This window comes from Neoarius graeffei, chromosome 14 (genome assembly GCF_027579695.1).
Source record: "Neoarius graeffei isolate fNeoGra1 chromosome 14, fNeoGra1.pri, whole genome shotgun sequence".
Lineage (NCBI taxonomy): Eukaryota > Metazoa > Chordata > Actinopteri > Siluriformes > Ariidae > Neoarius > Neoarius graeffei.
In genome coordinates this window covers 62,624,614-62,649,407 of record NC_083582.1, presented here as the reverse complement: position 1 = coordinate 62,649,407, position 24,794 = coordinate 62,624,614, and the positions used below count along the sequence as shown (strand labels likewise).

General features: G+C 42.0%; 1 protein-coding gene across 8 annotated transcripts in view; it reads right to left on the bottom strand.

The window, feature by feature from the left end:
• Nucleotides 1-609: 609 nt before the first annotated feature.
• Nucleotides 610-24,794, bottom strand: part of nrxn1a (neurexin 1a) — a 435,939-nt gene continuing 411,754 nt past the window's right edge. For 5 of the 8 annotated variants that reach the window (XM_060940196.1, XM_060940198.1, XM_060940200.1 and 2 more), the window contains 2 exons: nt 9,279-9,360; nt 610-2,470 (listed from right to left, as the gene is read on the bottom strand). In XM_060940196.1, the coding sequence (XP_060796179.1) occupies nt 2,166-2,470; nt 9,279-9,360 (387 nt within the window). In that variant the 3' untranslated portion in view covers nt 610-2,165. The remainder of the gene's footprint in view (nt 2,471-9,278; nt 9,361-24,794) is intronic. The other 3 variants (XM_060940197.1, XM_060940203.1, XM_060940199.1) reach the window with 2 other exon arrangements.

Here is a 24,794-nt window from a genome sequence, read left to right as displayed (position 1 = left end):
TAAATATTTTAATCGCTTGACAGCACTAATATATATATATATATATATATATATACATTCATTAGCCATAACCGCTTATCCTGTGCAGGGTTGTGGGTGAGCTGGAGCCTATCCTATCCCAGCTGACTATGGGCGAGAGGTGGGGTACACCCTGGACAAGTTGCCAGATCATCACAGGGCTGACACACAAAGACAAACAACCATTCACACTCACATTCACACCTACCGTCAATTTAGAGCCACCAATTAGCCTAACCTGCATGTCTTTGGGGTAAACCCACACGGACATGGGGAGAACATGCAAACTCTGCAGAGAAAGATCCCCATTGGCCACTGGGCTCGAACCCAGAACCTTCTTGCTGTGAGGCGACAGTGCTAACCACTACACCACCGTGCTGCCTCTCTCTCTCTCTTTATATATATCTAATTATATATATATATAATATTTTATTTATATATATATATATATATATATATATAAAATTAGATTTGGTATGGTGTTAATATGAAGAGTAAGACGCAAATAGCTTTAAGTCTTAATTAATATTTTATTTATTTGTTCGATTTTTCAAAACTATTTTTTCATAATAAATCTTCACTTTGAGGTCGTTAAAGAATTGTCACAATAAAAACAAAAGAATGTGTCATAGAAAAATTGTACACAAATAAAAAAACAAACAAACAAAAAAATCCAACATTTATTCTGAAATTGTTTGTTTTGTGCCTCTTGTGCTTTCAGCGTAGTACAATATAGCAAAGAGGAGTGTTCACAAGCAATACATTTTTAGTTCTTGTTGAGATTTGTGTCTTCTGGCAGAAACACTTCAATACATATATTTTGGGATCCAGTTCAATGTTTTGTTTTGAGGTTTTTTCCTTGTTTTTTTTTTTCATCATGATGTCAATCCATGTCAGAAGAGCAAAATGATATTGCTTCAACAATTCTAATCATTTTACTTTGTGACGGTTTGCTTTCCCCCCCAAACCCAATCTTGTTTTTGTGTCTTTTGTATGTTCACACACAAAAAGTAGTTGCGAAAATAAAAAGTAATGGGAGAAATAAAATACTGGCATTGAAGGTGCGCATAAAGGATAAAAAATAAAATACAGGAGCCCAAATGTTCATAGCTAATGGCAGAAACGGTTCTATCTCTATAGCAACACATTAACATTTAGGTTTTTTTTTCTTCTGTTTTTAATTATTTTCCCAGTTGCTTTTACTAGAAAATGTTTGAAGAGCAGGTATACTGTAGTTGGCATCATCTATATAACAGGCTATAAAACACCACTTCAGCCACAGTCCAGAGAGCACACATAGATAGTCTTTGCACCGTATATAAACATATGTAATAAGATACTTCACGTGCATGGAGTATTTCTCAAACTATCGCCAAATGACCCCGCCATTCTTTACCTTAATCATCAGCATCACCACCTCATTGCTGCTGTCATTATCATGACATACAACATACAAACGGAAAAGAAACAACGACCGATTTTACACTTTGCTTCATAATAAGGCCTCCACAGTCCTCTTTGACCCAAGGTATTCATCCTTGATATTGAGTTTTGCTTGGATCCTTTTCTTTATCTCCAGTTTGGTTCTGTCTCCAGATGGCCAACACCGCCATTAGAAAAGAGGGGGGGCGAATACTTTGGCTGATTGAACGATCATACAGTAGGTAGCTTCTCAGTGTAATAAGTCACTTTGTTCCTCTCATTTCGTGAATGTCTTTTTCATTTTTCCAGATGTTTATGGATTTTCTGCATGTAGAGGGCATGTCCCAGTAACACATACACAGGCAACATAATATGAAACACAGTAAGACCTCAGTTTTGACCAGTGGCCATGTCTTTAAGAGATTCACCCTAACATACAGGGTTGTACTGGCTTGTACCTGTCCAGAGGATCGATCTCCATTTTCAAGCTTCCTTTCATTCTCGCTTAATTCCTTTTGTACACACGCATAGCTCTGTATAGTTCTTGTGTGCTTGGGTATAAAGTATATGTTCTTATTGTTAGTAACAGTATATCTGCGTCTCAGTTAAAACTAAGACTGTGCTTTTTTTCCTCTTAATTACTATACACAGGGTTTGCGTCTCCTCCCTTTTGCCTGTATGCTTCTGAACACAGGAACTGGGAGGGGAAAAAAAAGTCTGTGGGATCAGACGTAGTACTCTTTGTCTTTGTTCTTTTTGTTCTTGCTGGAGATTTTGGCCACGCCGATGGGTTTTTCTTTCACAGCAGCTCCGTTGGGCTGCGTGGCTGAGTTACTGATGTAGTTACGGCTCTCGTCCACGTGGTACGAGCCCTCGTCACGGTTGCGGTATTTGTACATGGCGTAAAGGAGGATGAGGATGCAGAGGGCGGCGGCTGCTACGATGCCCACCACCATGCCCGTGGTGCTGCTGGATTCACGGATCACCTCCGGGCTCGGGTAACCATTCACTTCCTGCAGGGGAGGGTGTGCTGTATCGAGGGCAGAGACAGAAAGAGCGAGTTCATTATAAACATCAATTATAAAGATCAAGCTGATGCTGCTTCCCAGCAGCAGCCTTTTATCATTGATTAGCTAAGTGCTAATGAGTCATCAGCTCAAATATTTACTCGATGCATATACAGTGCACAGAGGAGTACTGTTAATAATAAGGCCTTGATTATAAGCAAGAGATCTTTATTAGGAAAATATAAAGTAAAGCATGGGCGTTGCCACCATTGAATGCGGAGGGGACGTGTCCCCTTCACATTTCATAATTCTTCGTTTGGACCCCCCCCACACATTTAACATAAAATATTAGTTCACCCAGAGCGGTTTCTATTGCTTCGTGAAAGAATCCATTCCACTTGATCGATAAGAGAATACACATACCACTGAAAATCCACTCTGGGTTTTCCGAGCGTTACCTACAACAACTTACCGCACGCAAGTGAAGTGAATCTCAGTGCAAGCAGAGAAATTTTGGTGCAGCTGCTGGAAAGTGGAGGAGGGAACGTCAGCCCCATTGCCACCTCACAATGTCTAGCTTTTGCTAAAACCTTATTCTTTTGTGATATGCTCTCAAAATTAACCCTAGGCCACGTTAAATTAATGTTCAACTAAACAATGAAATAAGCTGAGCCTAATGGGGTATTCTTGGTTGATGATGAATTGTTTGCAATATTTGCTCCCTCCCCAGACACAGTGGACATAAGGACATTCTTTACAAAGAAGTGGAAAGTACAGGGTTTTTTTGTCCCAGTGGAAATGTTAGTGCAGTCAGCTGGCTAGTCAATGTTAGGAGATGTATCAGCTAGCTTAATGTTAGCTATCATTTAATTCAAACCCAGTAGGCCTGCCTTACTGTAATGCCAAGAATGAGGTCAAGTCTGCTCTGATGATATTTATTGATTCCCTGTTTTGTCTGGTCTTTGGCAGTTTTCTGGAAAGTAAGATGGGAAATCAGTGTATGGGGAAGGAATAGTAGAGAGGAAAGCGATGGAGAGAGATGGATGTTATTCCAGGTGGATTGTGAAGGAAAGGGGGATAAAAGTTATGAAGTGGTAGAAATTGTGGTGGCACCAATGTAAGAAGGAGTTATATCTATAAATCTATTTGTTATACTAATCTGTAAATGTTACTGTAGTACCACCATTGCATGTAGGTTGACAAAACTGCACTTGTTCATCGTGTGAAGTTCTCTTTTATGTGTTGTTGCTTGACAGTGTAATTTTGTTATGAAGACTGCATGATGCCATGTCATTTTTGTTATGAGCATCACTAAATCAGAAAAAAGTAAAACGCACCCACTAAAGTCACTGTTGGTGGTTAACAAAATTGCATCTGTTCATTGTGTGAAGTTGTTTTTTGTGTCACCGTTGTGTGATTTTATGTTATGAAGTTTGCATGATGCCATGTCATGCCTGTTCATTGTGTGAAATTATGAATATTCTTATTTTTAAACATTGAGTGTCACTATAGCTTGGCCCAGTGGCATGTTGTGTTATATCTAAAACTAAATAAAAAAGGAAACACAAAATAAAAAGTAAAATGCACCCATAAAGTCATTGTTGGTGGGGCGTCGTAGCTCAGGTGGCTAAGGCGCCATACCATAAATCCGGGGACCTGGGTTTGATTCTGACCCGAGGTCATTTCCTGATCCCTCCCTGTCTCTCTCTCCCAATCATTTCCTGTCCTGTCTCTACACTGTCCTATCCAATAAAGGTGAAAAAGCCCAAAAAAATATCTAAAAAAAAAGTCATTGTTGGTGATAAATTGTGTCACATTCATCTCATTATCTTAGGCAGAGCAGTGGGTTTAAAAACAGGCTGATGAATATATGGACTATTGTTGAGTCCCTAAAATAGTCATTGAATTAAGTGACTTTTGTTGGTGAAATTAGGTGTTTAACAACCTGTTAAAAATACACCAGAATGCAGGAAATGGCATCTAATTAATTAAAAATTTTCTGGGGGAGGACCCCCAGACCCCCCACCAGTGTGTCCCCCCCACATTAAAAATGCTTCTGATACCCCTGAAGTAAAGATAGAAAAGATAAAAAAAAATCAGTCCTTTAAGAAAATAGATTTGATGGTTTTGCTCAACTGCCCTTATCAAAAAGAAGTATACTTCAAGTTCATTTTATTAAGTATACTTACTGTAAGTTAAAGTATATTTCCTTAAGTATACTTTTGTGTACCAAGTATACTGATATCAATGTACTTACAATATATTTGTTAGTAAACTAATCTAATACTTCTTGGAACTAAATTGGCCCACTTTTAGTTTATAAAAAGTATACTTTAACCCTTTGGTGACTGACCCCTTGAAAATGGTTCCTCCAGGAACGATGACGTTTCAGTTGTCAAGACAACGGAAAAACTAAAATACAAAAACAGAAAGATACGTCACAATGCTCTTGTGCACAAAACAAAATGCTCTTGTATTTGTATTTTAGTTTTTCCATTGTCTTGACAACTGAAACGTCATGGTTCCTGGAGGAACCATTTTCAAGGGGTCAGTCACCAAAGGGTTAACCTCCTAGGGCTTAGCAGTCACATGCGTGGACAGCACTTTTTAGAAATTCGGAACAAAACTCCACATATGTGGACATCCTTTTTCTCTAAAAGTACATCTTATCAAAAGATGATGCTTAGTTTTTATTCTAATCAGGTTCTAATAAGCCCAAATAGCAAAGAGAAATAAAAAAATGCATGTAAAAAAACAGCTTGGGCCTTAGAGACGTAAACTTTGAGTATACAACTAGTATTTTTTATTTTCTACTGCAAGTATACCACAAGTAAACTTATATACTAATAGTTTACTAGTTCTATACTTGCAGTCCACTCGTTAGTTCACAAAAGCATACTTCATAGTATTCTGGAAATATGAGTTTACTTACTTGTTTTATACTTCTGGTCCACTTTTTAGTTTACTTTGTAGTATACTGGAAATATACTATTGGTTTACTCGTTACACATTTCTAGTCCACTTTTTAGTTTATAAAGTATACTTTATACCATATTGGAAATATACTATTATTAGTTTCTGGTTATATACATCTAGTCCACTTTTTAGTTTTGAAGTATACTGCAATTACCCTTCTAGGTATACTATTAGTTTTCTAGCCCTGACCCACACTACCAGTAGAGAACTTAAGTGTTTTGTACCTTAAGTTACAATGAAGTTCTAAAGGTAAGAATGTAGGTTTAAAAGATGGGATTTAAAACATGCTGCCGTGTATCACAGAGAAGTCAATATGTGTGAAAAAGAAGTATTTTATAGGCTACTATCAAAGGGATAAGCACAACTACAGGGCGAGTACACTTAAACATAAGGCACAAATATTTTAATACTTTATTACACTTTTGTTAAGTATATCTTGATCAAAAGTTTAAGTATAAGCTTAATATACTTCGACTTTTCGATATACTTTTCAGTATAAGCCAAGTATGCTTATGTATACAGTAACTTTATGAAGTACATCTCTGATAAGTAAATAAAAAGTAAACTGAAAGCATACTCTCTTATTTTTAGTTTCAAAGAAGTATACTAGAAGCACACTTGAATAAACTTCTTTTCTGTAAGGGTGGATTGAATGATATCTTGTGAACTGCTTTGTAGTACATAAAAAAAAATCCTTGGTAACGTTGATCCGTGCGTCTTCAAGGTGTTGGCCTTTCGCCTGTATTCACTTTACAGCACTAATGCAATCTCCTCATCATATTGACTCTCGCAGGCCATAAAGTGCACCTCGTTATTGGCTCATGCACTAACACACAGTGATTAAATTGGATGTGCCAGACATTAAAAAAAAAATCTCTGGCATCCACTGAGCGAGCTTCATTTACTCGCTGTTTATTTCCAAGCAGAGAGATAGTGATCCATTTTTGTGATTTATGTCATGATTTGCTTGAAGTCACAAAGAGAAGGGGGAGTAATTCAGCATCTGCATGGCTGCAGGCAGGACATAAAACCCGTAGTGAAATGACACCTGAAACAAACAAGTCCCCTTACTGTTAGTAAGTCAACTGCAGCCTGCAGGTGTGGAAAAATACGATGATAAATGTGTGGGAAGAACAAATCAGGTTTTTGGCCCGTGCATTTAAATAACAGCGTGATCACATCACAATGCAGGAAAACAACAGAAATGTAATTCCTGCTAACATTATTATTCAGCTTTATCTCTGTTCCAGCTACAACCGCCTCGTTCGTATTAGATTATTCACTAGACTACCTTGCATGTCTGAAATCTTCAAATTCTTGCCTTAGGAGGGAATTTTCATTATTTCTCTGACATGCTTACTGTAAACAGAACAAATGCATGGGTCGCTTGCAGCTTGCATCGAGCTGCTAAAGAAATCCCATTTCTTTTAACCTTTATTCTTTGAATTCGTCGTCATGGGCAGTTCACAGCGTTAGCAAGTAGCTACGTTGCTGAGATTCGGAAAAGGTGTTCAGCCCGTACTCAGTGGCCTTTTCCAAGTCTCTGTTCTACATATCACACATTAACCACCATATTCAAAACACAAACACACAGCAGATGAAATCATGACAGAACTCAGGTTGATTTTAAAAAGAAATCAACGTTTGATTAAAAATGTGAAGCAGCCAATGGATGAATTTGAAATAAAAAAAAAAGAATATCAAACAAAACAGATTTATGATTTACACTCTAAAATAACAGGTTCCTCATGGGCTATTTGGATAGTTAGTGATTCTTAGATCCTTAAAGTCTTTCTGCTTGAATCCCTGTATTGAAGGCTCTACATAAAACCTTTCCATTTAAGAGTGTACAACCTCGTCATTTTGTATATATACGTACATATATCATGTATATAATGTGGGAAGTAGTAAGGTGTCTCCTTCCCTCTACTAGCCTGGGGTGGTACCTGGAGCCAGCACGAGCAACCCCTCACTCCTCTTGATCAGGGTTATGACCAAAGACCGGACTCAGCAAACTGTGTGGAGGAGACCACCACCTGGTGGTTCAATGGGCAGGATGGCGAACCCAGCAAAGCTTTTGTGGAGCGTGATGAGGGCACAGTGCAACACGTAGAACACTGCTGGCCATCCACTGCATCCCGATCTAGCGCCAGTCGTCTTGATTCTGTCTTGCTCCTGGACCCAGTTAGGTCAGGACAAGAGACAGCAAGGCTGACAGCTGCGCAACTCTCCTTCATTCTCATCCAAGTCACACACAAGTCTCATCTCATTATCTCTAGCCGCTTTATCCTGTTCTACAGGGTCGCAGGCAAGCTGGAGCCTATCCCAGCTGACTACGGGCGAAAGGTGGGGTACACCCTGGACAAGTCGCCAGGTCATCACAGGGCTGACACATAGACACAGACAACCATTCACACTCACATTCACACCTACGGTCAATTTAGAGTCACCAGTTAACCTAACCTGCATGTCTTTGGACTGTGGGGGAAACCGGAGCACCCGGAGGAAGGAGGAAACCCACGCGGACACAGGGAGAACATGCAAACCCCGTACAGAAAGGCCCTCGCCAGCCACGGGGCTCGAACCCAGAACCTTCTTGCTGTGAGGCGACAGTGCTAACCACTACACCACCGTGCCGCCCACGCACAAATCATGACTTCAAATTTAAATAATTGAATTCAGGGTTGTCGTCGTCGTCACTTTGGTCATCATATACAGTAAATGTGTTACATAATAGAAATTGCTCTCGGTAATTCCTTTCGCTCATCTCATCTCATTATCTCTAGCCGCTTGATCCTGTTCTACAGGGTCGCAGGCAAGCTGGAGCCTATCCCAGCTGACTACGGGCGAAAAGCGGGGTACACCCTGGACAAGTCGCCAGGTCATCACAGGGCTGACACATAGACACAAACAACCATTCACACTCACATTCACACCTACGGTCAATTTAGAGTCACCAGTTAACCTAACCTGCATGTCTTTGGACTGTGGGGGAAACCGGAGCACCCGGAGGAAACCCACGCGGACACGGGGAGAACATGCAAACTCCACACAGAAAGGCCCTCGCCGGCCACGGGGCTCGAACCTGGACCTTCTTGCTGTGAGGCGACAGTGCTAACCACTACACCACCGTGCCGCCCACTCACAAGTCATGACTTCAAATTCAAATAATTGAATTCAGGGTCGTCGTCGTCGTCACTTTGGTCATCATATAATGTGTTACATAATAGAAATTGCTCTCGGTAATTCCTTTCGCTCATCTCATCTCATTATCTCTAGCCGCTTTATCCTGTTCTACAGGGTCGCAGGCAAGCTGGAGCCTATCCCAGCTGACTACGGGCGAAAAGCGGGGTACACCCTGGACAAGTCGCCAGGTCATCACAGGGCAATTCCTTTTGCTATAATAAATAATTTATTCTTGCATTAGTGTTGAATTAGTGTTCTGAATCTCGATATTCAATCATCATCAGCTGACTTCTCAAGTCCAAAAATGTGTCTTTTTTTTCTCCACATGACTTGCACTTGCATAGGTTAAGTAAGCAATTGAAATGATTATTATTATTATTTTGTAAAAAGCTTGTTTGTTCCTGGTCAGGGTGAAGACACTTTATTTTTCTGTTCAATGGTATTTACAGTTCTTGCTCCAGTGCTGATTTCCGGAAGTCGAACTCAATTAGTTAAATGCCAAATCATTTGCTTTCATACCAAGAAAGAGTTCAGAATAAACTGACTCATGATTAACCATCATTGACTTTTTTTTTTTGTAATGGTTGACTTTAAGGTTATTATGGAAAATGAGCTGCAGCAAAAGAAAGACACATGGACAGCAATAATAAAAAAAGAAAGATGACTAACCTAACCCACCTGAGGTTGGGTCACATGGGTCGATGTCTTCATCATCAGTGGGACATTCAGCTGACGCGACTAAAAGATCGTCCTGGAGAGGAGAGAGCGAGAAGAATGATTAAAAATTTTGAACGTAAAGCTTTTGCATGTATGATAGCCGTCTCAACTGAGCCTTGAGCCTGTGTGTGTTAGAGACACACACACACAGATTGTAGGTGCTATTTGAAGAGAACCAAAATGATGGTTAAGAGGGCGATGTGATGCTCTGTAGTCGCTGTCTAGATCCACAGGCCTAGCACTCTATCACTAACACACATGAACCTCAAAGGCAATAAAACATCAATTCAATAGTAAGCGTCATTATGTAAGGACTGTATCCCATGCATTCGTTTTTTTTTCTTCTGGCAAACACCATCATAATGTAGATTTCAATCCTGGTTTCATCAAACGTGTACAAAAGTAACCCTAATATTAAACTTTTCATGCAAACCTGAGACCCTGTTGAGATATCGGTAGCTGAAATCGAGCTACAAACCCAGAACAGAATTAACTTCTAGAAGCATGTGATAATAGAACACACATGACTTTACATGATCTTTTTATATGAAACGCAAACAAAGAACATCAATCCAATCCATCCTTGGAAACCAAAAGCAATTGGACCAAGGCCATATACACACATACCGGTAGGTACATATGAACGAACCAACAACAAACAGCAAAATCTTGCCTCTGTTCCGGTAATAGTCCCAAAAGGAAAGAAAGCCATTGCTGCAATCTTTCTGTCGCTGGAATCCCACTGCAGATGATGAGCAAAGAAATCAACTTCGATGATCGTCCGTGACTGTAAAGCTGTGTGTGTGTGGAGAATGTTGGTGCTACATTCTGCTCCGTTCTCCAGCAAGAATCTGACGATGTGAAGTGGTGGCATTCATTCAGCGCCAGCATTCACACCTCTCTGATTAGCCCTGTGTGGATTTGACGCCAGCTGGCGCATGCTTGTCTGTGTGAGTCGATGGAAAGACAGAGATGGATATAACATCGATCTGCCTCTATGTAGTCTCACACACACACACACGCACACTACCCACAGGCATCAGGGCAGTGCCCACTCCAGTCAGGACGTCTCATCGGCATCACAGACTTCCACCCCACACAAACAATGGTGGGAGAGAGAAAGAACGGGAGATGGAGGGAGTAGGAGTGCACCCTGCACAGTTATATCAGTGGAGTTGCCATAACCACACAGCAGCGTTTTTCCTCACAGCAATATCTTTTCAACTCCCAACTCTCAAACGTTCTGCAAGTAGGTCAGTGCGGGTAAATAATTTAGATCTCTGGTTCTGGGCAGATAGCAGATGGGAAAGAGAGACTATAGCTCCACTCAGGCAATTTAATGCACCTTAGCTTGCTTTACCGGCAGGATACATTATCACATACACTGATATTAGGCTTGGGTTACTAATGTTAAGTCGAATGAAATCTGAGAAATACTACTCATGAATTAACTGTTTATGAGACTGGACTTAAGATTGACACGAGTGTATAGTATACAAATCCTATGTGAGTGTGTCTTCTGAGTGAGTTTCTTTTCACCTCCTAAGGCCCAAGCTGTTTTTTTACATGCATTTTTTAATTCTCTTTGCTACTTGGGCTTATTAGAACCTGATTAGAATAAAAACTAAGCATCATCTTTTGATAAGATGTACTTTTAGAGAAAAAGTATGTCCACATATGTGGATTCTTGTTCCGAATTTCCATAAAGTGCTGTCCACGCATGTGACCGCTAAGCCCTAGGAGGTTAAAGGAGAACTGAAGTCATTTTTAAACTTGCTTTATTTCTTAATTAACGTGTTATTCAATTACGTTTTCGGTTTTAGTAACCTTATATCATGACTCGTATTGGCAACTAATTGCAGTTAAATATGATACTTATCGGCCTATTCGGTTTTTAGCCGTGTTGAATTTAGTTCGTTTGGTCCACGGCAGGCGTCGCTTATCCGCGCGATCTTCACGAGACTTGTGCGAGACTTTGAAATGTGAAGTGTCAGCCAGGTGTCAGTGCCGCTATTTTGAAAACTGTTTTCCAAACGAAATATTGCACAAAAACGAGTTTAAATGACGATTACTGCCTACTTTCTTCAAACTTTCCTGACTGCTATCAAAACAAACAAAACTTCCGGCTTGATTATGTCAGCATTCAAAAGAGGGCGCGCGCGTCTTTTGACAGCGTTGGCAGATGTTGGTCGCTTTGATTTCCGCTGTACGTTTTACTTCCGTCCTACGATGTCTCGCACAGGTCTCGACGAATCTCGTTTACGGCCATTGCTTTGACATATGGACTGATATATTACAGAGCATATTTCAAACACTCATAACTTGCTATAGCAGTGACAAAATAGCGATCAAAGATGCCTTTCTATATTTAATAAAATGAGAGAAATAGAATTTTGATCATAAAAAAAATTGCCTTCAGTTCTCCTTTAAGTCTGATTTCTCTCAAGGTTTCTTTTCTTCTTCACATCATGTCGGGGAGTGTTTCTTGTTCCCGTCACCTCTGGCTTGATCATCAGAGATCCAGATCTACATCTGGATTTCTGTAAAGCTGCTTTATTTGTTCAAAGCACTATACAAATAAAATTCGATTGTGTAGGAAAGCAGACCTGTCGTGTACAGTAAACCGCATAGTGCAATATGTTCAATTGGATTAATCCCTTTGTAACTTCGGTAATTATTCCGAGATGAAGTCTTAGACATACAGTAAGTAATGTCTGTGGAAACCTTTCAAGAGAACTAATCTCAAGTATTTATTATGCAGTAGACACTAGATAAATATAGCCATGTTTGAAAGGGTCCAATCCTGATATTTCAAAAGTGACTTCAAACGCTGTTAAGCCGTTGCTTTTAGAAGCTGATTAAGAAATCTTGTGGGTTTTGACACTATGCACTACTTCAGTAGTTCTTTGGGATATTCAGCACGTATCAGCACAAACTCGCATAGCACTGATACCCCTTTTCCACCAAATCAGTTGCAGGGCTGGTTCGGGGCCAGTGCTGGTGCTGGTTCACAACTCGATCAACTTGCGAGCCAGCTGAGAACCAGTTTGCTTTTCCATAGCTCGGGGTGCTAAGGGAAGCCACGTCATTACGTCGCTGTATACGTCAGTTATGCCGCTGCGTTTGCATAAACCTTGGCGTGAATATCAAAGCAACAACAACACGGAGAAGAAGAAGAAGAAGAAGAAACAACAGCAATAATAATGGATGACTTCGCGTTTGTACAGCTGCTGCTTCTCGGCGCTTAAAAATGGCGACCTTTCGCGGTCTTGCGATTGTTGTTGGTCTTAACAACTCCGCCCCCCCCGCTGACGTAAGCGGTTCTTTCCTCTGGCCCAGCAGAGAGTTGGTGCTAGCCTGGAACCGGTTTTTTCTGGCCCCAGAGCCAGTTCTTTGTCAGTGGAAACAGAAAACCCGGTTCCAAACTAAGCACTGGCCCTGAACCAGCCCTGGAACTGCTTTGGTGGAAAAGGGGCAGTTAGCTATAAGCCATGAACGACAAGATTGAGTGGAATAACTGTTTTATTCTATCCATGTTCACTGAATTTTGAGAAGCGGAGCATTTTTATTTTTTGCAAATTTGATAAATAAAAACTTCATACAAAACGTCCGACAAAATAATTTCCGCTTAGAATGTAAACAAACTGGCGAAATGACAGCAGCAACTTGTGAAAAATGCTATTATAATAATTCTTGAAAAAAAAAAGATACATTCTTACTGTCAAATATTTTTATTCCGTATTTTGTTGCTTTTCTGGGGTTTTGTTTTCGAGCAGAGTTTTTATTTCATCCTCGGTTGGTTCGGCAACACGCTCCGCCATTTTGTTTTTTTCTACTCATGGTATATGAGCTGATATCCTAGTAGTAGAGTAGCCAGTCAGAGCGCGCGATTGCTCATATCCAGTGAATGCGGATAGAATAAAAACTGATATTTTTTTTGGAAATATGTGCAAAATTAACCACACAGAAAAGCTCCACAGCGGAAGCAGGAAACAGCACAGACTTACCAGTGCACAGAAAAACGGCATGATTTGTTCATGGGACCAAGATTTTATATGCAAAGAAAGAAATCTGGCTGGAAGTTCGACTTTTATATTATGTCGTGTATCTGGTTGTTATCTAACATGCTAACAAATAAATAAGAAAATAAATGCACTCTGTGAATTTATCCATACTCTTATAACACATCTGCATGCCTTCGGTTCGCTCTCTTTCTTTTTTTTCCCATGCTGTCTTTTTCCACTTTCAGAAGTGAAATGTCTCGCTGAAGTGTCAGGACTAAAATCAGACTCCTCAGATGTGGTATTACACAAGCAGTGAGCATGAGGCTTCATAAAAGTCAAATATGACTAAGACTGAGCTCTCAGTCTCCATCTGCTGTGCTTTACCATCCTCCTCTGCCTACTCAACAGCTGTGCTGAGTTGGACATGGGGACATGGGGAAAACGGAGGCCGAAAATGGGTTAAAGCGAAGAAGAGACGATACTGTCGTTTGCTCGAAGTTATAAGGGCATCCTGTCAGTGGAGCATCTCAGTTGACGATGTCCTTTCTATGCCTCCTGTGTTGATGAGGCACAATGAAAAGCCTGACATGATGTCAAAAAGGTGGAGAAAGCATGCGGGCCAGAGACACACAGTGCATTTACATGCACATCCAAATCGAGCTACTGTCGGTAATCGAGCTAAGGGTCCCAGCAGGGGTGCCAGAGAAATCTAATCCTACATGCACACAAGGAAATCGAGCTATTGTGTGAGGTACATTGTGCACCCGAGCCACAGGTGGCACTACATGCCCCATTGTGTTGGTACACTTCCGGTTGTTGTCATGAAGAAGAGCTATTCAAGAGTATCTCATCTCATCATCTCTAGCCGCTTTATCCTGTTCTACAGGGTCGCAGGCAAGCTGGAGCCTATCCCAGCTGACTACGGGCGAAAGGCGGGGTACACCCTGGACAAGTCGCCAGGTCATCACAGGGCTGACACATAGACACAGACAACCATTCACACTCACATTCACACCTACGGTCAATTTAGAGTCACCAGTTAACCTAACCTGCATGTCTTTGGACTGTGGGAGAAACCGGAGCACCCGGAGGAAACCCACGCGGACACGGGGAGAACATGCAAACTCCACACAGAAAGGCCCTCGCCGGCCACGGGGCTCGAACCCGGACCTTCTTGCTGTGAGGCGACAGCGCTAACTACTACACCACCGTGCCACCCTATTCAAGAGTATAAACAAAGTTATCAGTTCCGTGTTCACAAGAAGAATGTTCGTTCTCCTTGTTCCTCCTGACCTCTTCTGCTGCTCGCTACTACTACTGTTGTCATGCCGACCGAGGCTGTTGTGTTTCCCGCTTGTGGTCTCGTCACTCGTCACTTCCGGAAGGGGCAGTGCTGAAGTAAGTAGCTCGACTACGTAGCTCGATAGGGTTTACATGCACTAAGTAGCTCGGCTACAATCGCATAATCTAGGTCGCGTAGCTCGATTACGAGAAATCCAGTTTGGTTCGATTTCAGCCGAGCTAAGGTGTTTCCATGGCATTTAGAACTTCGATTTCAGTCGAGCTACGGCAGAAATTTGATTTTCTCTATGTGCATGTAAACGCACTGACAGAGAAAGGGAAAAGGAAAAGCTCAGCTCACCAGCGAACATACGGAGAACCAGCTGTGCTCTAATTAGACAGAATCACCCTGTTCACTTTCTCCAATTACCCCCCAACTTCCAGAGAGAGCGGCTGATCAAAAGAAAGAGCTGAAGCGGAAAGAGCTGACACAGGCTCAACAAGCTCTCCGAGTCCAAACAACTATCCCACTACCTCCAGGCCCTAATTTTAAACAACCGCTGCCAAGCAAGCTCGTCAAAAAAGAGCATTACTGCAAACCAGCTCCATCAACTAATAGACATCACGCCCTTGTCTCCCATTTATAGCTCTTGTTTCAGCTCTATAATAATCCTCCACTCTAAAAACCCAATCTATATTTCACAGCTTGCTGTTTGTTGGAGTGCCATCTTCTGTAGCTCATATTCCCAGCTCATCTTTGACTAACTCTCTTTCTCTTTCTCCTCGGTAGACGGTGCAAGCATTCACTTCTATTCATGCTACCTTCAACACTCACGACCGTCTGTTTCTGTTGCTATGGAGATGCAGACTGTTACAAATGGCAGAAAAAAACCCCCCAACTCTGTGGCTCAGCTGGGACCTGCAAAGCAAAGCCAAGCATTGATTTCTTTCTCTGCTTCTTGGGTGAGCGAGAGAAAGTCTGGGAGAGAGTAAGAACACCAAAGTGCCTTGGCTTTGCTTAGCTCTTTGCTAATGATACACGAATATTCATGCAGCAGTCCGGGTGCTAAATCGAGCTCGGGTCTGCTCTCGGTTCTCACCTCTGAGAGCAGTGTGTTTTAATATAACTGAAAGCTTACACTCATGGAATATGAATTGTGTTCAGAGGCACTGCTGTGTTTCTTTACACAGCCGGGTCCTCTTATGGAACGCATGATCGAGAAAAGGTTTTATAAAACCAGGAAGTGTAGATGCAAAAAAAAAAAGGCCTGGCGGCACGTGGCCAGCGAAGGCCTTTCTGTGCGGAGTTTGCATGTTCTCCCCGTGTCCGCGTGGGTTTCCTCCGGGTGCTCCGGTTTCCCCCACAGTCCAAAGGCATGCAGGTTAGGTTAACTGGTGACTCTAAGGCCAAGTTTACATTAGACCGTATCTGTCTCGTTTTCTTCGCGGATGCACTGTCCGTTTACATTAAAACGCCTGGAAACGCCGGGAAACGGGAATCCGTCAGGGTCCACGTATTCAATCTAGATCGTGTCTGGTCCGGTGCTGTGTAAACATTGAGGATACGCGGATACGCTGTGCTGAGCTCTAGCTGGCGTCGTCATTGGACAACGTCACTGTGACATCCACCTTCCTGATTCGCTGGTGTTGGTCATGTGACGCGACTGCTGAAAAACGGCGCGGACTTCCGCCTTGTATCACCTTTCATTAAAGAGTATAAAAGTATGAAAATACTGCAAATACTGATGCAAATACTGCCCATTGTGTAGTTATGATGGTCTTTAGGCTTGCCATCCTTCCACTTGCAAGTGGTAAGTGACTTGCGCACAGCGGCTCAGTCCCGAATCACTGCTCGTGCACTTCACTCGCGTGCTCTGTGAGCTGCGCAGGGCCGGAGTGCGCACCCTCCAGAGGGCACTCACTGTTCAGGGGGGAGTGATTTGGAGCGCAGCCGCTGAGGAGGAAGCGATGAGCTGCACTGACACATTTCAACTTACGTGCCGAATTAGTCACGTGATTAGCGTATCCGTGTATTGGCGTTGCTGTGTGCACGCGAATCGTGTATTGGCGTTGCTGTGTGCACGCTAATCGTTTTTAAAAACGTTAATCTGATGATCCGCTGATACGGTCTAATGTAAACCCCACCTAAATTGAGCGTAGGTGTGAATGTGAGTGTGAATGGTTGTCTGTGTCTATGTGTCAGCCCTGTGATGACCTGGCGACTTGTCCAGGGTGTACCCCGCCTTTCGCCCGTAGTCAGCTGGGATAGGCTCCAGCTTGCCTGCGACCCTGTAGAACAGGATAAAGCGGCTAGAGATAATGAGATGAGATGAGATGAAAAAAAGGCCTAGGGACATTGATACACTCTCACTGTTTAATAAAGAGAAACTCGAGCAAGGGCAATTGTTAAAACCAAAGTAATGAAAGAAGAAGTGCTGACTTCTGTGCTTGATTTGCATTTTATCTTCTCCTTTAGGATTTAGAAATAGAGTGATATCATCGATCCATTATCCGTAACTGTTTATCCTGTGCAGGGTTGCGGGCAAGCTGGAGCCCATCCCAGCTGACTATAGGTGAGAGGCGGGGTACACCCTGGACATCATGATCTCCCAAGATCATTGCAGGGCCAACAGAGAGACAAACAAAAATTCACACTCGCACCTACGGTCAATTTCGAGCCACCAGTTAACCTAATCTGCACGTCTTTGGACTGTGGGGGAAACCGGAGGAAACCCATGCAGATACGGCGAGAACATGTAAACTTCACATAGAAAGGCCCCCCGTCAGCCACTGGGCTCGAACCCAGAACCTTCTTGCTGTGAGGCGACAGTGACCACTACACCACCATGCTGCCTGAGTAATATCATAAAACACTGGGTGAAAATCAATATGGCTGCCTGAGAATGCGATCACAATGATCTTTTCGCAAACAACAACAACAACGACGATAATCTATCTTGCTCTCATATACTCTCGCACTGACACCAATAAATCAAATGTTGGCTGAACATAAGGACATGAAAGAAATGACTTTTTACTCCATTTGTAAATTTAATGTGCATGATCAGAATATCTTTAACTATTTATAAGTGTACTGGTGAAAATGTTTCGACTGAGTTCGGAGTTTAGACTTCAGAGATCAGGGGCTTGATAAGAGCTTGAGTGGAAGAAAAACAATCAACCACATGGCTGCAGAAACTCCAGAAGCGCAGAGCTCAAGGTGGCTCTCTGTCTCCAGATCCAGCCCTGGAAGACAGAAGCGATCTCCAGATGGAAGGATGTTAGACTTATGAGCTCAGTTTTGCAATGAAATCTTATGAGATAATCTTCAGTTGCCACAAGTGACGGTACACACTTTAGATGATCTTAAAGTGTACAAACAATCTTTTACTTTATAATCTCTGAACAGCTGTCTGGAGAAGAATGGGACCAGGAAAGGTGTATAGAAAGGAAGGAGTAAATGATTCCAGAAACACAATTTAGGCACTGGGACAAATATATATATAAGTGATTCCACGCTTATGGGTACTGAAATGGGGACATGAACTTATTTTTATGAATTCACCTAAAACCATTTCTTTTTTTACCATCAGGTCACAAAACATGCAATCTTTAATGAATGATATGTTAAAAGATAATTTTAATTTTCTGAGATGTAATAAAAACATATTTATATGCCAAAGTCAGAACGTAACAGAAGTGTTGTGGACATATATATTCTCAATTTTAACAATTGAAACATAGGAAGGTGATGTTTTAGCAAATATAATTAATAAACATGTGTAGTAGAATAAACATACACATTCTTTCAATAAGATTAACATGGTATATAGCTAGATTGTAATTAATTTGTAACAGACGCGAGATGGACAATCGTAACAGAAGTAATGTAACAGACATCATTTTGGAACTCATAGGCTTGACTTTGGCATATAAATATGTTTTTATTACATCTCAGAAAATTAAAGTTATCTTTTAACATATCATTCATTGAAGATTACATGTTTTGTGACCTGATGGTAAAAAAAGAAATGGTTTTAGGTGAATAAGTTCATGTCCCCATTTCAGTACCCATAAGCGTGGAATCACTCATATATATATATATATATATATATATATATATATATACACACACACACGCATTAGGGTGCATCAGTTGCCCCCTAAAAATGAAAAGTTCCTCCGATCATGATGCATTTTTGTTTTTATGTTCCTTTTGGTAAGAAAACACACTGGGTGAAATATTTTGACAAAATTCAAAAGTTTAATGGTGGCACCAGGAGCTCAAAGTTATGGAAAAAGATAGCCTGGCAAGCCAGACTAAATGTGAATATTTAGTCTGGCCTCGATCCGTAGACATTTCCTAAGGGGGTGGGAGGAACAAACCGCTGTCTTTCAAACTGTCTCTGTGCGTATAGGCCAACGCTCTGACCAATCAGCGCAACAGTGACTGTGACGTAGTCAGAGCAACAGAAAGCAGTGGGGGAGGCCTTGAAATAAATAATTTTTCAAAATGCGTATTAATTAATAAACAGGTTCTAGATATTAAGAAGTTTGGAGATCATGACCACAAGTTTGGAGTCTGTACCACATACACTCATTTTTTTTCCAAGTGTTTTTCAAGGGTTTGCTTAAACTGTTTTTGAGAGTTTTTATTTAGTGGTGTTTGGTGAAATAATTTCCCTTAAATTTAAAATAACGGGAAAATAAGAAACAATCAAAAAGTAATGTTTCAAAGCTGTTTATTAATTCTTCGTACTGCACAAACTAGCCCCATCCTTTTGGCTACGAGCGGAGCCAGCTGGTAGATCAGACTTTTGCCATAGCCGGTCGGCAAAACAGCGAAAACGTCCTTCTTGAAAAGGAATGAGCGGAGAGCCTCTTCCTGCTCATGTTTCAACGAAAACTCCAAGTCTAATTCTTCTAAAACTGATTCCAAAGCGGAGTCAAACGCGCGCTGTTCACTAGCCGTAGCCATCTTTCCTGCTGTGCTTTCTCCAGCGTCGCGCAGCTTTGTCGTCACTCCTGCAAAAGCCCGCCCAAAGAATCCAAACAAAAACCTTGCGTTGTGATTGGCGGGCACGTTTTGATGCCCGGGGTGTTTTTGTTTATATGGTGCGAGGCTAGACCCACTCGCTAGGCAAAAATATTTTTGGCCGCTAGGCGGGTGGGTCTAGTTTACTAGGCTAAGAAAAAGCTGCAGTTTTATGACTTTTATGACAAAATTTCGATCACTTTTCATGAAACATTATGGCACCTTATAGAGTATAACAAATATCTTAGATACTGTAGACAGTATGTATAGAATGTTTAAAAATATTTGGAGGTTTATTTTAGGGTGTCACTAGCATTATCTATCACTGTTATAACCCTGGTTTTAAGCTTGCCGCCTATGCATATGCTCACCCCTATTAAATACAAAGGTTCTTAACATGATCTCTGGGTCACAAGAAATCAATAAATGGAGTCCAACACTGTGATTCAAACCTTACGCGAAAACATAAAATAAGCGTTTTTTGGCAAAAAATGAACCTCATGGTGCCACCATTAGACTTTTGAATATGGTCAAAACATTTTACAGGATGTCTTTATTGGTGAAAAGGAACACCCAAACAAAAATGCATCAGATTTTATGAAAGTGAGGGCAACTGATGCACCCTAATATACATACATATAAGCGACCAAGGGTTAGGTATAAAACTTCAATTACCAAAAGAGGAGGGTGGAATGTCTAAACTCAGCCTGAAGCAATACTTTTATGCAGCTCAAGTGAGAGTCCTAGTATGTGGATGCTGCCCTCTGTACCAGGCAAGATGGAAAGACATAGCAAGATAGATACTTTCCAAACCCAAGCAACATTAGGAGACACAGGGAGTAAAAAGCATCAGGAAAGCAATAATGAAATTATTAAACAGACACTGGATATTTGGGGAAAGATGGTAAAAGAATACAATATGGAGGGAGACATCAAATTATTAATTTGGCCTGCCCTGGACCTCAAATTCAAACCAGGAATACATGATGTTGGATTCAGACAGTGGTGGGACAAGGGTATTACAGCAATATGTACACTAACTCATGGTGGGATCTGAAAAAGTTTTGGAGAATTACAAAAGGAATTTGGACGAGAAAACAAAGACTTCTTCAGATAATAATAATAAATAATAATTAGTTGAATTTATATTATGCCTTTCTCATACCCAAGGTTGCTTTACGATTAGGGAAAGAAAAAAATAAGTCCACCAAAAGAAGGTCAGGATGTCATTCCAATGGTGTAGCAGCTACAGTCCCACCAAAAGGCGCACGAAGATAAATCCCACACCGCCTGCACAGCTGTTGCACCGCTGCCGAGCAACATCTCTCGGAACACCGCGCGACGGATCCACAAAGCGAGCACAGAAGCACCGCTACGCAGAGCTCTGGTACGTCCCAAACCCCCTGCACAGCTGCCGCGACGCCACCGAGCAACATCGCTCAGAACACCGTGCCAAGCACAATGTTAAAAGAGCAACAAGCTCACTGCAGTCCATAGTGAGGCGCACAGGTATCACCACAGCGAACCAAGGCCTGGAGGGAACTGACACCCAGAACTGGGTCCAGAGCTATACCACAAACGGCGGACAAAACACTCAAGCTAAGAAACAAACACCAAAGTACACAAACACAAAAAAGAAAAACAAAAGGGGAAAAAAATACAAATAAAAAGCTCCGGCGAGAAGCGGCAGCCAGAATGTGCACAGCGTACTCTCAACTGGAAACGGAAACGGTATTGTGCATTCTGAGATGCCCTTCTGCTCACCCTACCTTCAAATAAGAGATTATTATGATAAAATGATAAAACCAACATTATCTGGACAGGGTAATGCAGTGATAGATATTATGACTGAAGCGTATCAAAGGAAGAATGAGAAAATAATTTCGAAACTATATCAGGGCCTTCAGAAACAGAATGGGAACAACACGGGATACATTAAAACAAAATGGTAGAAAGAACTAAACAGAGAAATACCACAGGAGGACTGGCGTTCAATATGGAGCGCACAGCGTTCTTCCACAGGTTCAAAGAAGTGGAGAGAATTCGGCTGGAAAAATTTGATCCAGTTCTTCATTACACCACATATTAAAAGTCAGTTATCTCAGTCACAGGAACAGTGTTGGAGGCGGTGCGGAAACTTGGACGCCAATCACTTGCATATCTTTTGGTCATACCAAAAATCAAACCATTTTGGGGAAATATATGTCTTACTCGAAGAAAGCTCTTGGGGTATGAAATTCCTAATAATGTTAAGGTCTTGTACTTTTGTATTTTAAAAGCTCCATCCACTATCTGTAACCACTTATCCTGTGCAGGGTCGCGGGCAAGCTGGAGCCTATCCCAGCTGACTGCGGGCGAAAGGCAGGGTACACCCTGGACAAGTCGCCAGATCATCACAGGGCTGACACATATACCCCTTTTCCACCAAATCAGTTCCAGGGCTGGTTCGGGGCCAGTGCTGGTGCTGGTTCACAACTCGTTCAACTTGCGAGCCAGCTGAGAAACAGTTTGCTTTTCTATAGCTGGCGGTGCTAAGCGGAGCCACGTCATTACATCGCTGTATACATCAGTTACGGCGCTACGTTTACATAAACCTTGGCGCGAATATCAAAGCAAAAACAACACGGAAGAAGCAGCAGCGGCAACAACAACAACAATAATAATAATGGATGACTTTGCGTTTGTACAGCTGTTGCTTCTCGTCGCTTAAAAATGGTGATCTTTCGCAGTCTTGTTATTGTTGTTGGTCTTAACAACTCCGCCCCCCCGCTGACGTAAGCGGTTCTTTCCTCTGGCCCAGCAGAGAGTTGGTGCTAGCCTGGAACCGGTTTTTCTGGCCCCAGAGCCAGTTCTTTGTCAGTGGAAACAGAAAACCCGGTTCCAAACTAAGCACTGGCCCCGAACCAGCCCTGGAACTGCTTTGGTGGAAAAGGGGCAATAGAGACAAACAACCATTCACACTCACGGTCAATTTAGAGCCACCAGTTAACCTAACCTGCATGTCTTTGGACTGTGGGGGAAACCGGAGCACCCGGAGGAAACCCACGTGGACACGGGGAGAACATGCAAACTCCACACAGAAAGGCCCTCGCCGGCCACGGGGCTCGAACCCAGAACCTTCTTGCTGTGAGGTGACAGTGCTAACCACTACACCAACCTTGCCGCTGTTAAAAAAAAAAAAAAAGATTGGTATCTATATACGTAAAATACTCCTTGTGGCCTGTAAAAAACAAAACAAAAAACAATTACAAAGAATTGGTATAAAGCTGAGTCCCCAAGCCTCAATCAGTGGATGGACAGAGTTAAGGAAATCTATACAATGGAGAAGATGACATTCCGTCTGAGGTCCAGAGAAGCAATCTTTCCCAGAAAATAGGAGAAACGGACTGCCTATATCAAAGGGGTAGAGGACGCTACCTGAACATGGGATACAATGGACAATTAAGGACACTGGTCATGATGTATCACAACAGTACAAACTGAGGCGTGTACACATTGTTTTTCTTTCTTAGTCTGTTATTGGTCGTTCTGTTTCATTTTCTGCTGAAAATACTAAATAAAAAGTTACCAAAGAAGGAAGGAAGGAAGGAAGGAAGGAAGGAGTGGTGGATGAACTGGAGATGCAGTTAAGGAAGCTGGATGAAGAACGTAAGCGGACAACAGTGTACAAAAAGCGACTGCCAGCTTGAGAAATGCATTGGCTGATGCATTTGGAATAAAGAAACATCATCATTGATTGTTTCTTTTCGAAGCACTACAACTTTTCCTCTTGCCCTTTCTCTTCTCCATATTTTTCCCAACACATTGCAGACAAAAGTGCATGCCTCTTCTCGCTGCATTAATATGAAAAGAAAGGGGAAAAAAAAGCCTCTGCATGCGAAGATGGCTAGATGGGTGAGCGACTGTGAGAAAGAGAAACTACCTGGGATGAGGAACAATGCCATCTCGCATCCATAGCAGCCTGGCTACTCTGCCTGCTTCCTTTACACAGCTGATGCCTTTGATTTGTTTTCTCTTCTAAGTAAGAGTGTGTCCTGGCTTTTGCTTTTTCCCTTTTCCTGGCTTCCTGATGTCTCTGCTCCTAAAGCAACACGCGTAAATTCAGTCCGCTCTGTGAGATCAATAGTGATGCCAGGAGAAGTCCTACTCTGGTAGGGAGATGAGGAAGATAAATTGTCTGCGCATCAGCAGAGCCTATCAGTGCCTTCTACAGAGTAAGAGAGAGAGAGAGAGAGAGAGAGAGAGCGAGAGAAAGGCAAGTGGAGCAGCAGTGGAAGAGAGAAGACGAGAAAGAGAATGATATACACACACAGAGAGGGGGGCGAGAGAGCAAGAGAGATGGAAAAAGATGGTAAGAGTGTGAGCGGTCTGTCCGGATCACCTGACTTACGTCGGCCAATCAGGAACCCCGTTGAACCAGAGGTTCCTAAGGGTTGGTTATTAAGAATGTTTTTCATATTCTTTTTTTTTTCTGAACTGTTTATGTGAGTATTCCATTCCCATGCTGTTGAATGCCACAGGGACGCAACCCACAATCTAATATACCCAATACCTACCCTTCACATAGGCTTCCACAGCAAAGGCATTAGCCTGGGAGCAATGTTTGCAACGTGTTACACAACACACACATAGTATACAGGATCAATATGACCAAGAGATGATGCTCACTGCAGTACACACTACCTCTCTCTCTCTCTCTCTTTCTCCCTACTGCTTTATCTAAAGGAGGGTCTCTCCATCTGGGACTATCATTATCCCGAGCAATATTAAGCACCATAAAACAAAGAATATATGGCCTTTTCCTCAGATTTTGCAATGCATCCAGGGAATGTTATCACTCATGTACGCACACACGCACCCCCACACACATATATACACAGTAGACGCTCGTTCCTTGTATTTGTATTTATGTGCTTTTTTGCACCACCGTCTGCCTCGTGGGACTCAATCTGTTTGCTGTGACTGCGGAGTGCACAGACAGTAACGGACTGCTGCCGTAAATTATAAATGTGATTTCATGAATTCATAAAAATAGAATAAAACCTATGCCATAGCGCCATGGAGACGGGTGTGACAGTGTGGAGTTGGGGGGGTTGTTCCGGAGATGAAAAAATGCCAATGAAAGTGGCATTTATATAATTATGATAT